This window comes from Mobula hypostoma, chromosome 4, assembly GCF_963921235.1.
Source record: "Mobula hypostoma chromosome 4, sMobHyp1.1, whole genome shotgun sequence".
In the NCBI taxonomy this organism is placed as follows: Eukaryota; Metazoa; Chordata; class Chondrichthyes; order Myliobatiformes; family Myliobatidae; genus Mobula; species Mobula hypostoma.
In genome coordinates, this window is record NC_086100.1 from 88778737 (window position 1) to 88793966 (window position 15230).

The following is a 15230-nucleotide window of genomic DNA, read 5'->3' on the forward strand; positions in this document are numbered from 1 at the left end:
GCAAATGGGATTAGTGCTGACGGGTCAGCATAGATGTGGTTGGCTGAACGACCTGTTTCTATACTGTATGACTTTACAGCAAAATCTCAACAACTCCAACTGCACAAGACACCCTGCCTCGTTCTCCTCTGGCCTGCACTGGCTTACCTCAGTCCTCCAGTCTGAAAATTCACAGGTATGTCTGTTTTCATTGTTGCTAGAGTACTGGTAGTGGGCTGAGCCATCAACAAGGGTCCCAGTCAATGTAGTTACTGCACGTTGCTGTGCCAAAGAGCCTGGAGCAGATCCCAGACTCCCCACCAATGTATGCTGGGTACAATTTCATGCCCTTTGCTGATGCTTCCAAAGCCAAGAGGAGGTGTGGGTGTGTGGCTGTGTGGGTGTCTAGTGGCTACCATTGAGGAACCTCGAGACTCTGAAGCAGAAGTGAGAGGACAAGACAGTTTCCACTACAGCCTACACGACCACAAGATCTGCGTGGTCAGTCTACACATAGAGCAGATCCAAGTCCCCAACAATAGCCTGCATTCATCATAGCTAGAGTCCCACATCTGAGTGGCCACAGCACTCATCCCAGCCTATCAAACAGCAGTCCTCACAGATGCAGGGTCCTAACCTGAAATATTGACAATTCATTACCCCCCGCACACTTACAACACGCTGGAGGAACTCAGCAGGTCAGGCAGCATCCGTGGAAACGATGAGTTGACGTTTCAGGCCGGAACGCCTCGTCAGGACTGTAGAGGGAAGGGGCAGAGGCCCTATAAAGAAGGTGGGGGGAGGGTGGGAAGGAGAAGGCTGGTAGGTTCCAGGTGAAAAACCAGTAAGGGGAAAGATAAAGGGGTAGGGGAGGGGAAGCAGGGAGGTGATAGGCAGGAAAGGTGAAGGAGGAATAGGGGAAAGCAGAATGTGTAGTAGAAGGAGGCAGAACCTTGAAGGAGGTGGTAGGCAGATGGGGGAGGGGGCAGAGTGACATAGGGATAGAGGAAGGGAGGGGGAGGGAATTATCTGAAGTTGGAGAATTTTATCTTCATACCCAAGTGCTGGAGACTACCTAGACGGTATATGAGGTGTTGCTCCTCCATCCTGAGTTTAGCCTCATCATGGCAGTAGAGGGGGCCATGTATGGACATATCTGAATGGGAATGGGAAGCGAGAGTTGAAGTGGGTGGCTACTGGGAGATCCTGTCTGTTGTGGCGGACGGAGCGGAGGTGTTTGACAAAGTGGTCCCCCAATCTGCGTCGGGTTTCACCGATGTAGAGGAGGCTGCGCCAGGAGCACCGGATGCAATAGATGACCCCAACAGACTCACAAGTGAAGTGTTGCCTCACCTGGAAGGACTGTTTGGGGCCCTGAATGGTGGCAAGAGACGAGGTGTATGGATCAGGGAGCCGCGGAGGGACCGATCCCTGTGGAAAGCGGAGAGGGGTGGAGAGGGAAAGATGTGCTTCGTGGTGGGGTCCTGTTGAAGGTGGCGGAAGTTGCGGAGGATAATGTGCTGGATCCGGAGGCTGGTGGGGTGGCAGGTGAGGACAAGGGGAACTCTGTCCCTGTTGTGGTGGCGGGAGGATAGGGTGAGGGCCGAAGTGTGGGAAATGCAGGAGATGCGGGTGAGGGCATCATTGATGATGGCAGAAGGGAAACCATGATCCTTAAAGAAAGAGGACATTTGAGATGTCTTGGAATGGAAAACCTCATCCTGGGAGCAGATGCGGCAGAGACGGAGGAACTGGGAACAGGGAATGGCATTTTTGCATGTGGCGGGGTGGGAAGAGGTATTGTCAAGGTAGTTATGAGAGTCAGTGGGCTTGTAGAAGATGTCAGTGGACAGTCTGTCTCCAGAGATGGAGACCGAGAGATCGAGAAAGGGGAGAGAAGTGTCCGAGATAGACCAAGTGAATTTGAGGGCTGGGTGGAAGTTTGAGGTAAAGTCGATGAGATTGACGAGCTCAGCATGGGTGCAGGAAGCAGCACCAATGTAGTCGTCAATGTACCAAAGGAAAAGTTGGGGAGCAGTACCAGAATAGGTTTGGAGCACAGACGGTTCCACATAACCAACGAAGAGGCAGGCATAGCTGGGGCCCATGCGAGTTCCCATAGCTACACCTTTTGTCTGAAGAAAGTGGGATGAGCCAAAAGAGAAGTTATTGAGTGTGAGAACCAGTTCCGCCAACCGGAGGAGGGTAGTGGTGGTGGGGAACTGGTGAGGTCTATTATCCAGAAAGTAGCAGAGGGTTTTGAGGCCTTCTTGATGGGGAATGGAGGTGTATAAGGATTAGACATCCATAGTGAAAATGAAGCGGTTGGGACCGGGGAACTAGAAGTTATTGAAGAGGTGGAGGGCATGGGATGTATCGCAGATGTAGGTGGGGAGGAACTGAACTATGGGTGACAAAATGGAGTCCAGTTAGGCGGATACAAGTTCGGTGGGACAGGAGCAGGCAGAAACTATGGGTCTACCGGGACAGTCAGGTTTATGGATCTTGGGGAGGAGGTAAAACCGAGTGGTACGGGGTGTGGGAATTATTAAGTTTAGCGGTTGAGAATGGAAAGTCTCCGGAGTTGATAAGGGTGGTGATAGTACGGGAGACAATGGTTTGATATTTTTTGATGGGGTCCTGTTCCAGAGGTAAGTAAGAGGAGATGTCAGAGAGCTGCCGTTTGGCCTCAGTGAGGTAGAGGTCCGTCCGCCAGACTACTACGGCACCACCTTTGTCAGCGGGTTTGATGATGAGGTTCGGATTAGTGCGGAGAGAGTGGAGGGCAGTGCGTTCAGAGGGAGTGAGGTTGGAACAAGAGAGAGGAGTGGTGAAGTTGAGACGGTTGATGTCTCGGCGACAGTTGGAGATAAAAAGATCGAGTGCAGGTAGAAGGGAGGAGGGTTGAAGACAGGAGAAGGGGTCATCAGTAGGGGTGAGGGAAATCCTTGCCAAAGGAGTAGGCTCGGAGATGTAGGCGACGGAATAAGAGTTCAGCATCACGGCGGGCACGGAACTCACTGAGGTCACCTCCCTCATGGTTCCGCCTCCTTCTACTACCCACTGTGTTTTCCCCTATTCCTTCTTCACCTTTCCTGCCTATCATCTCCCTGCTTGCCCTCCCCCACCCCTTTATCTTTCCCCTTACTGGTTTTTCACCTAGAACCTACCAGCCTTCTCCTTCCCACCCTCCCCCCACCTTCTTTATAGGGCCTCTGCCCCTTCCCCCTACAGTCCTGACGAAGGGTTCCGGCCCGAAACGTCGACTAATCGTTTCTACGGATGCTGCCCGACCTGCTGAGAACCTCCAGCGTGTTGTGAGTGTTGTTTTGACCCCAGCATCTGCAGAGTATTTTGTGATTACCCCCCCACAGATGCCTCTCAACCCACTGAGTTTCTTCTGCAGATAGTTTGTTGCACCAGCCCCCACAGGTACCCATTGCACACAGCTTCAATGATTCACTCCACACCGAGCCATGCAGTAACTCGATCATTCTAACCATTCCATTACTGCCAGAGCACTGGTGGTGGTCTGAGTCCTCAACCAGGTCACAGTGCAGCAGCAAGCAGCCACAGAATGGGCAGAAGTTCACTCCACATTCCCTGTGTATTAGCAGTATCACTAACCTATCTCCCTTTAAAGAATGCTTCAATGGCACCCGTTGGAAACCACTAAGTATTCTCATCCCTGAGTGCTGGCTGAGATACCATTGTCGAGGTTGGAAAAAGACAAATGTCAGTGGGCACAAAGGATAGGAAATTACTGCATTAACTAACTTTCACAAACACACAAAAGTGAGAAGAGGTGTTCCCACCAAACCTTTATTGCATTGCCCGAGTCTCAGTGCACATTGTCCTTGAGGTGGCTGGGCTAAGTACAAGGCCATCATCACTCTCCTTCTGGACCATAGTTGTTAAAAAAGTTTCAAAGGAAGGAAGGATTTCTCCTCGTTGAGGTTCACCCCTAGCAGATGTGTCACCCAGGACTCTGTGACCTATGGGCTGTTCTCAGGGACACACATTGAGACAAATATCAGCTGCTCCAGGAGGACCATCAACTCCATGACTCCACACTTCACTCTGCACAAAATTTGTTGGTCCTCCAGTGTCTAAATGTCATGCACTGGTAGATTTCACAGTTCCAGACACCAGTGCCAAAGAACAAGCTAAAGATTTTGGAGGAAGGGCTCTCCCACCATGGGACACCAAGGTGATGGACACAGAGGAAACTATTTGCTCAAGGAATGGATGCAAAGGAATAAAGCTGATGTGAAGCTTTTGTAAGCCTTATAACGGATACCTCCTCTTATTTACCCCTCAATCGTGACCCCACTAAGGAGCACCAGGCCATTGTCTCCCACACCATCACCGACTTTATCCGCTCAGGGGATCTCCCATCCACTGCTACCAACCTTATAGTTCCCACACCCCGCACTTCCCGTTTCTACCTCCTACCCAAGATCCACAAACCTGCCTGTCCTGGCCGACCTATTGTCTCAGCTTGCTCCTGCCCCACCGAACTCGTTTCTGCATACCTCAACACTGTTTTATCACCCCTTGTTCAATCCCTTCCGACCTATGTTCGTGACACTTCTCACGCTCTTAAACTTTTTGATGATTTTAAGTTCCCTGGCCCCCACCGCTTTATTTTCACCATGGATGTCCAGTCCTTATATACTTCCATCCCCCATCAGGAAGGTCTCAAAGCTCTACGCTTCTTTTTGGATTCCAGACCTAATCAGTTCCCCTCTACCACCACTCTGCTCCGTCTAGCGGAATTAGTCCTTACTCTTAATAATTTCTCCTTTTGCTCCTCCCATTTCCTCCAAACTAAAGGTGTAGCTATGGGCACCCGTATGGGTCCTAGCTATGCCTGCCTTTTTGTTGGGTTTGTGGAACAATCTATGTTCTGTGCCTATTCTGGTATCTGTCCCCCACTTTTCCTTTGCTACATCGACGACTGCATTGGCGCTGCTTCCTGCACGCATGCAGAACTCGTTGACTTTATTAACTTTGCCTCCAACTTTCACCCTGCCCTCAAGTTTACCTGGTCCATTTCCGACACCTCCCTCCCCTTTCTAGATCTTTCTGTCTCTGTCTCTGGAGACAGCTTATCCACTGATGTCTACTATAAGCCTACTGACTCTCACAGCTATCTGGACTATTCCTCTTCTCACCCCGTCTCTTGCAAAACCGCCATCCCCTTCTCGCAATTCCTCCGTCTCCGCCGCATCTGCTCTCAGGATGAGGCTTTTCATTCTAGGACGAGGGAGATGTCTTCATTTTTTAAAGAAAGGGGCTTCCCTTCCTCCACTATCAACTCTGCTCTTAAACGCATCTCCCCCATTTCACGTACATCTGCTCTCACTCCATCCTCCCACCACCCCACTAGGAATAGGGTTCCCCTGGTCCTCACCTACCACCCCACCAGCCTCCGGGTCCAACATATTATTCTCCGTAACTTCCGCCACCTCCAACGGGATCCCACCACTAAGCACATCTTTCCCTCCCCACCTTCTCTGCATTCCGCAGGGATCGCTCCCTACACAACTCCCTTGTCCATTCGTCCCCCGCATTCCCTCCCCACTGATCTCCCTCCTGGCACTTATCCGTGTAAGCGGAACAAGTGCTACACATGCCCTTACACTTCCTCCCTTACCACCATTCAGGGCCCCAAACAGTCCTTCCAGGTGAGGCATCACTTCACCTGTGAGTCGACTGGGGTGATATACTGCGTCCGGTGCTCCCGATGTGGCCTTTTATATATTGGTGAGACCCGACGTAGACTGGGAGACCGCTTTGCTGAACATCTACGCTCTGTCCGCCAGAGAAAGCAGGATCTCCCAGTGGCCACACATTTTAATTCCACATCCCATTCCCATTCTGACATGTCTATCCACGGCCTCCTCTACTGTAAAGATGAAGCCACACTCAGGTTGGAGGAACAACACCTTATATTCCGTCTGGGTAGCCTCCAACCTGATGGCATGAACATCGACTTCTCTAACTTCCTCTAAGGCCCCACCTCCCCCTCATACCCCATCTGTTACTCATTTTTATGCACACATTCTTTCTCTCACTCTCCTTTTTCTCCCTCTGTCCCTCTGAATATACCTCTTGCCCATCCTCTGGGTCAACCCCCCCCCCTTGTCTTTCTTCCCAGACCTCCTGTCCCACGATCCTCTCGTATCCCCTTTTGCCTATCACCTGTCCAGCTCTCGGCTCCATCCCTCCCCCTCCTGTCTTCTCCTATCATTTTGCATCTCCCCCTCCCCCTCCAACTTTCAAATCCCTTACTCACTCTTCCTTCAGTTAGTCCTGACGAAGGGTCTCGGCCTGAAACGTCGACTGCACCTCTTCCTATAGATGCTGCCTGGCCTGCTGCGTTCACCAGCAACTTTGATGTATGTTGCTTGAATTTCCAGCATCTGCAGAATTCCTGTTGTTTGCATAGTAATTTTACTGGTCTTTCATTGACACAAGAAAGTCTGCAGATGCAGGAAATCCAAAGCCACACGCACAAAATGCTGAAGGAACTCAGCAGGTCAGGCACATCCATGGAAATGAATAAACACTCGATATTTCAAGCCGAGATCCTTCTTCAGGACTGGACGCCACAATAAAAAGGTGGGTGGAAGGGAAGGAGGAGAGCTAGAAGGTGATTGGTGAAGCCAGGTGGGTGGGAAAGATAAAGGGCTAGAAAAGAAGGAATCTGCAAGGAGAGGAAAGTGGAGCATAGGAGAAAGGGAAAGGGGTGGAGGGGGAGAACCAGGGGACGTGATGGGCAGGTGAGAAAAAGGTAAAAGGCCAGGGAGGGGAATAGTGGAAGAGGGGAGGGAGAAGGAATTGTTTTTTTACCAGAAGGAGAAATCAATATTCATGCCATCAGGTAAAATACAAGGTGTTGCTCCTTCACCCTGAGGGTGGCCTCCTCTTGTGCCAAGACGAGGTCATGGACTGATATGTTGGAATACGAATGGGAATTAAAATGTTTGCCCACTGGGAAGTCCCACTTTTGGCAGATAGAGCAGAGACGCGCGATGAAGCGGTCCCTCAATTCAAGACGGGACTCACCGATGTAGAGGAGGCCACAGTAGATGCCCCCAGCAGATCCACGGCTGAAGTAGGTGTACAGTCAGGTGTAGATTATTATTATATTTGTTATTATTGTCACATGTACCAAGATACATTAAAAAAGTTGGTCTTGCATATTGTTTATATAAACCAAATTATTACACAGTACATTTAAGAACAACAAGATAAAACAATAACCAGTCAGAATAGAATGTAAAAGTACAGCACAGATAAAAGAGTGCAAGATCATATCGAGGTAGACTGTGAGGTCAAGAGTTCATCTTATGGTATAGCAGCTTCATGCAAGAGTCTGATGGTTTAGAAGTCACCTGGAACACTCATTAGTGTGGAATGTAAGCTCGGGATTCAGAGCACAAATGGGATGTACACCCTAACTAGAAAATCAGGAATGCAGCTGTGGTTAGTGTCTAGCCTGCAGTGAGAGCTGGTTTAGGGTCTGGAACACCAAGGGTCAGGAATTTGGAGACACAAAAGATGTAGTCCGTGAGCCAGGACCCCAAATTTGGGCCACCGGTACCATCTGGGGGAATTATACTTATAGTGATTTTAGGCAAGGTATACACCCCTAGTGCTAGAAAATATGTGATAGCATTGCAGCGGTGGTAGATGTCTGTGTGTTAGGGTTTGGATGGGGACATTCCATACCATATGTAATGCCTTAGCCATCCTAGGAAAGCGATTTTGGGATGCTGGGCTAGAGGACGTATGCATAGAGGCTGGAATTGTTGCAGAGGGGTCCATCAATGGGGTCCTTGATGGTAAACACTACAATCGTGCTGTCAGGGTTCACAAGTACATCTATGAAGCACCGATGAGACTCGCATGGGCAGAATTCAAACCATGGGTTGAGGACAATGTTCCAGAGAGGACTGCGATGATCAAATCATTCTTAGACCACATGAACGACACGGCCAGTGACTTGAACAACAGAAGCCGAACAACCTGCTGCAATCTGCTGATAACCCTGTGGACAGAATTTCTGGAACACCTCCGTCACAACAGTGGAGAGCTATCCGCATTCTGGATACCATACATTGAGATGGTAGAGAACATAGTACTTGAGCTTCTGCGTGCCTCTCATGACAGGCTCATTCTCAGTGCAGCTGTCAAGTAACAGCCCCTTTGGGCAGATCCCTGTGGACCAGGCTACTGAAACCACAGTGAACAAAGACACACCGACTCCTGGAGGCACATCATGGTTCAGCCTGAATGCTGGAGTTATCAAGCGTTGCTGCATAACAGCTGAACACCGCAGTGCTTTCCTGGGACAGTTAAGGGAGATGGTGCAAGGCAACAAATCAGAGCTTTGTCATGCAGAGCTACAGCAGCCAAGAATCCAGAAGGATGAGGAAGCAGTTTCAGCAGAGGTTAGCCTCATACGTGAATGGGTCAACCCATTTGCAGAGAAGCGGGACCTCATTAGCATCTCTACGGCAAAGGCAGCCCCCAAGGACATTGCCTCCGACCTGATGAAGGCGTATGAGATTGGTGAGCAATTCTTTGCAACCTTCAAGGATGAGAGACTAGAGGAAGACCCACCAGCAAAGAAATTCCATGACCCAATGAAAACTAATAAGCTGAAAACATTCAGTGATATGTGTAAGAAGAGAGAAGTGAAATCAAATGGGAGGGTGATCATCTTGAAAGCAGACAGGTCTTTGTTTGGACGCATCATAGTGATGGCACAAGGGCGCAGTCTACATATGGAGGATATCCTTTCTCATCCCCTTGGACCATTACCCTGGCAAATAAAGCTACTTTAGCCACAACCTTGCAGAAAAATGTAGCATTAGAAGAGCAACTCCCAGGAAACTCTGCTACAGTGGTTGATGGAATGCACTCGGTCCAAAGAGTGAAAGGTGATCAAGTTACTTTCAGAGATGTTGCCACAACAATTCTGGGTATGGCTCTGAGGGAAGGCAGTCAGAGTAGCAGAATAGATGTTGTGTTCGACACATACAAGGAGAACTCTATCTAGAATAGTGAAAGATCTCTATGAGGTGAAGAGACTGGTCATGAGTTGCAAGGTATCACAGGCACACAGATGGTGAGGCAGTGGAGGAGCTTCCTGACCAAAGTCAGTAACAAAAATAGTCTCATTAGCTTCATAGTGCATGAATGGAGGAAGGCGGAGTACAGAGCAAAGCTACAGGAGGAGATTCTGTATGCAACTGTGAATGACAAATATTACAGAATCACGTCTCAAGACAGTGAGGAGGTGTCAGCTCTTCAGTGTCAACAAGAAGAAGCAGATGGCCGCCTACTTCTCCATGCTGCCCATGCCACAAGACAGGGATACCAATCTGTAGTGATCTGCTCAGAAGACACAGATGTCTTTATCATGTCTTTAGCATTTTGTGACAAGATTGAGGCCCCATTGTCCCAGAAGTGTGGCACTAGAACCCGTACAAGGCTTGTAGACATCAGAAGGTTGCTGCCACTGTTGGCATAGAGGTTTGTAGGGCTCTCATCAGGTTGCACGCATATACAGGATGTGACACTGTAAGCACTTTTGCAGGCAAAGGGAAGACAAGTGCCCTAAAGCTTCTGACCAGCAACAGGGAAACTCAGGACTCATTCTTAGAGTTGGGTCAGGAATAGGACCTCTCCCCAGAACTGATGGACAAACTGGAGGCATTTACATGTCTCCTGTATGCCCCAAAAGCGTCGACCACCAAGGTCAATGAGCTCAGGTATCACCTTCTCCGTGCCAAAAAAGATGAAATCAAAAGTCATCAACTCCCACCATGCAAGGACTGCTTAACAAAACATGCACAGCGAGCCAACTATCAGGCTGGTACATGAAGAAGATGTTTGAAGAAGGACCCACAAGTGCCAAGCCCTGTTGGCGGAGGATGGAAGATGGAGAGAGAAGAGGAAGCTGAACAGTTGGTGGTGCACTGGATGGAAGGCCAGCCAGCACCCGATGCCATCCTGGATCTACTGGCCTGTAACTGTCCAAAAAAATGTTCACTCCCAAGATGTATGTGTGTTGCAAATGGCCTCAGGTATACAGCTGGCCCCCCCGTTTTCCGAACGTTCGCTTTACGATACCTCGCTGTTACGAAAGACCTACATTAGTTACCTGTTTTCGCTAACAGAAGGTGTTTTCACTGTTTTCACTGTAAAGGCAGCATGTGCCTGAACAACCAAGCTCCTCCCCCGGAACTGCATTCTAGCCGGCATTGCTTAAACACGTGCTTTATCTCGATTTATTTTGTGCATCCGTTAGCAAGGTGAGTTCTAAGGTATCGGAAAAGCCTAAAAGAGCTCGTAAGGGTGTTACACTTAGCGTAAAACTAGACATAATTAAGCTTTTTGATCGTGGTGAATGAAGTAAGGACATAGTCCGCGCGTTGAACTTGCCTGTGTCCACCATTCACAGTATTTATACGCAGAGAGAAAGAATTTTGAAGCTGCCGGTGTTACTGTTGGTTCTGCTCGTAGCAAAGTGGTCTCTCTTAGTCGGCATCCAATAATGGATAAAGTGGAAAATCTATTGCTTGAATGGATTGATGGGTGTACAAAGCGTGGTGTTCCGTTAAGTTTTCTTATATTTAAGGAGAAATCAGTCGGTCTTTTTAATAGTCTGAAACAGAAAGCACTGGACAATGGTGATGAAAGTGTTGCGAAAGTGGAATTTAAAGGTAGTCATGGGTGGTTTGATCGGTTTCTGAGGCGAGGGCAGCTTCATAGTTTAAGCAGTGGTCCCCAGCCTCCGGGCCACGGACTGATACATTGCCGCGAAGAATGCAGTGGTGCAGCAGTAGTCAGAATGCACCCAGCACATCTTTAAGAAAATAGCTGAAATAAACAAGCTAATTAATTAGGTGCCACCCGGCACGTAAATGTCAGCCCAGATCAGAGGCGATTGCCGATTGCGCCAGGTGGTTATTCATATAAGCACGTGTTTAACTGTGACGAAACTGCAATTTATTGGAGTCTTCCCGATTCCGGTAAGTGATACTGCATTGTACATACATTATTTCTACTTTATATAGGCTGTGTATTTTTATGTGTTATTTGGTATGATTTGGCAGCTTCATAGCTTAAAGGTTACTGGAGAGAGTGTTTCTGCCGAGAGCGCTTGCGCTGTGTTTCTGCTGAGCGCTTCCACGAGATTTTCGCTGCACTAGACAGTGCCGCAGAAAAGTATTTCTACTTTATATAGGCTGTGTATTTATCATATCATTTCTGCTTTTACTATATGTTACTGTTACTTTAGGTTTTGTGTGTTATTTGGCATGATTTTGTAGGTTATTTTTTGGGTCTGGGAACGCTCAAAAATTTTTCCCGTATTAATAAATGAAAATTGCTTATTCACTTGACGACATTCCAGCTTACAAACTGTTTCATAGGAACGCTCTACCTTCGCATAGCGGGGGAAACCTGTACTGACATGTGTAGACTGGTAGACTGTGAGAACCAGGCATCCACCTCAGAGAGTGTCGAAAGTTCAGATGAAGATGTGGAAGACTTAGAAAATTATTATGAATATTAATAGGTTTTGAAAGTATGGAAAACAAAGTATGGAAAGCAGTCTTTGAGTAAATATATTCATTTTACAACCAAATGGGGCCTAGGTTATGGCCGTGTGGAACTCCACATTTGAATTCTTGTACTGTAATTCCATATGCTATGACAAAAGGTTAAGATTGTTTTGATTTGATACAATATGGAAATATACCATGACATTGATAAAACTCCAGAAATCTCTCCAAATGAGGTTTTTTTTGGGGGGGGTAACATTCTCTGCTCTACTGATGTTAATATGGAATATATACAAAAAGTGATTACTTATTTGAAGTAATAAAGCTACCACTGGTGCAATGCTATCACATATTTTCTAACTCTAGAGATGTATACCTTGCCAAAAATCACTATGAGCATTATTCCCCTCAGATGGTACCGACCAACCCTACCGGCTTACGGACTAATGAAGAGTCTTAGAATCCACTTGTCCACCAACTTCCCCACCGACCCCGGACGTTACCTAAATCACTAAGCTCCTCCAGTAGTTTATGTTTTGGTCAAAAAGGTGTGTAGATTTGCTGCTGGAGCCAGAGTCCGGAGTGCTCGAGTACTGTACTTCCCCATTCTCTTTAAACCAGGGGGTGGACTAGAAGATTAATTACACCACGGTGCAAAACAGAAAATAAAAGCAGATCAGGTGTTAAACAACAACCAACAGTCCGGAATATCTGCCAGCGAGTTACAACCAGAAGGTAGCAGACCCTAATTGTTGACCGTTTCTCGCCCACGGATAGCGTCCAACATATACTGACTTTGGTCCGAGAGCCAGAGTATCAAAGTTTTGATTGCATGCACCGCACAACGTCTGTTAAATATTTTCCAATTTTATGAAAAAGTTGGTAATTTCCCACTTACCTCGCCATTACTCCACTCAAATCTCCCTTCTCCATGCTTCAAATTCCCCTGGAACTCACCCTGGTACCTCCAGCCGTCTGGCCACTCCTGCAGTCCCAGCTCCGGAGGGGGACGGACTTCCAGGCTGCTCGGGACCGCTGACACCTGCGGCAGATCGAAGCTGGGGGACTGGGAGCTAAGGGCATGGGTTTTCACGATCCCCCGGGAGGGAGGAAGGTCCGGTGTAGCCATACGCGGTGGCCGGGCGGGATTCCAGGCCGGGCCGCTCTGACTGGCGGCTCGAGCCGTATCAAACAAAAACAGTGTTGTCCCGGCAACGGGCGCGGTACTGGTCGGCGGCCGGGAATCCCAGAATCCATGGCTTTCATCCTGCAGTATTGGAGGTGATAGCATCCAGTGTGTACTGCAATTCCAGGCATCCAGCAATCCCACAAATCTGTCAATCCAGGGGATTCTGCGGCCCCTGCAAATTCGCATATTTTTCAATACCGGGCATCCTACAATTCTAAGGATCCCGTAGTCCACGAAATCTATTTTGTGAATCCCACAAATAGATCCGACAACAGTATAATTCCTGTTATCTCAGTGAGCCAACTAAAAGAAGATCCAGTTTCCCACTAACCCAAGTCCGCTTCCGATCCTGAAATGTCAAGTACTTGTGATGTCTGGTTATTTTCTGGGAATGGGACTGTCCTCCGGATTTCAGGATACCAGAAAAACAGCGGTCTTGGAAATCCTGGAACTCCAAAGAGCCCGTGTCCCTGGCAATCCCTCTTTAGGAGTTATCCTGTGGTTTCAGGAAACTCGTGACTTTGGGAATTCTGGGATACACCTGCGCATGTATTTTAATCCTGGAAAATGTATTGATCCCAGAATCCCCTGATTAAAGGATCCTGTGATCATGGGAATTTTGTCCTTGTTCTGTTGTTCCGGAAAATGACACTCCCACAGATCCCACCGTTGGGAGATTTGGTCTTTTCTGGGACTTCTACAATGCCAGAAATCAATTAAATTGGTTCCAATATTTCCAGGATCCCACAATACAGAGATAACGTCACAATCTTGGGACACAGCTATTTAGTGGAATCCAACAGGTTATGGATCAGCTGCCATAAAAATGCAGCTGTCAGGTCTGTACAGACAGGCACCTTCCAGTCTCCACCCAACTAACAGGAGCCACCTGCCACTCCTTTCCAACTCATCACCTGCAGCCTATTTAAACACAAATCTCATCCACGCACCTTGTTCACTCATTGAACCAGCCAGCTACTCCCTGTTACCCTGTTACCCTGTTACCCCCTGTTTTGTGGCCTCCCACGGCTTGTTACTTTGCAGTTTATTATTAGAGTAACTATTCATGCTTCACTCCCAGATGGGCTCAATGCCTTTTGTACACACTTTGAAAGGGAGAATAAAACTCTATCTGTGTGAATCCCTGTTGCACCTGGAAACCCTGTGATGTCTGTCTCGGAGGCTGACTTCAAGATGGAAAAACCTTACAAGGCAACAGGCCTTGATGGAGTACCTGGTAAGGCTCTGAAAACATGTGTCAGCCAACTGGTGGGTGTGTTCAAAGATATTTTCGATCTCTCATTGCTACCTTCAGAAGTTTCCCCCTGCTTCAAAAGGGTACAATTATACCAGAAGAGTAGTGTGAGCTGCCTTAACAACTATCATCCAGTAGCACTCTCATCTACAGTGATGAAGTGCATTGAGAGGTTGGTCATGGCTAGAATCACCTCCTGTCTCAGGGAGGACCTGGACCCACTGTGATCTGCCTATCGTCACAATAGGTCTACAGCAGACGCGATCTCAATGGCTTTCCACACAGCCTTGGATCACCTGAACAATACTAATACCTACGTCAGGCTGCTGTTTATTGACTATGGCTCAGTGTTTAACACCATCATTCCCTCACTCCTGATCAAAGAGCTCCAAATCCTGGGCCTTTATACCCCCCTGTGCAATTGGATCCTCGATTTCCTAACCAGAAGTCCACAGTCAATGCAAATCAGAAGTAACATCTCCACCTCATTGATAATCAACACTGGCTCACTTCGAGGATATATGCTGAGCCTACTGCTCTTCACCCATGACTGTGTGGCTAGGTGCAGCTCAAATGTCATCTATAGATTTGCTGACAGCACAACTATTGTTGGCAGAATTTCAGATGGTGACGAGAAGGTGTACAGGAGTGAGATATATCAGCTAGTTGGGTAGTGTTGTAGCAATAATCTTGCACTCAATGTCAGTTAGACCAAAGAACTGATTGTGGACTTCAGAAAGGGTAGGACGAGGGAAAACACACCAATCCTCATCGGGAGATCAGAAATGGAAACAGTGATCAATTCCAAGTTCCTGAGTGTCAGTATCTCTGAAGATCTATTCTGGGCCCAACATATCAATGCAACCATCATGGAAGAGGTACAGGAGCCTGAAGGCACACACTCAGTGATTCAGGAACAGCTTTTTCCCCTCTGCCATCAAATTTCTCAATGGACATTGAGTCCATGAACACTACCTCATTACTTTTTTGCACTATTTATTTAATTTAACTATAGATATAGATACAATTTTATATTTACTATAATTCAATTTTATTATGTATTGCTATGTACTGTTACTGCATAATAACAAATTTCATGACATATGCTGGTGATGTTAAACCTGATTCTGATTCTGAAACATCTCTGCCACTCTGCTTTTGGGTCAAGCATCCTCCACATCATCTGACAGGATGGATGAACCCACAATTGACCCAGTAGAGT

General features: G+C 47.7%; 1 protein-coding gene across 1 annotated transcript in view; it reads right to left on the reverse strand.

Annotated features, from left to right (window-relative positions):
• The window catches only part of ankmy1 (ankyrin repeat and MYND domain containing 1), a 187425-nt gene extending 174732 nt beyond the window's left edge, over positions 1-12693 (reverse strand). The window contains exon 1 of the mRNA XM_063044988.1: positions 12463-12693. Within this exon, the coding sequence (XP_062901058.1) occupies positions 12463-12693 (231 nt within the window). The remainder of the gene's footprint in view (positions 1-12462) is intronic.
• Between the last annotated feature and the right edge of the window lie 2537 nt (positions 12694-15230).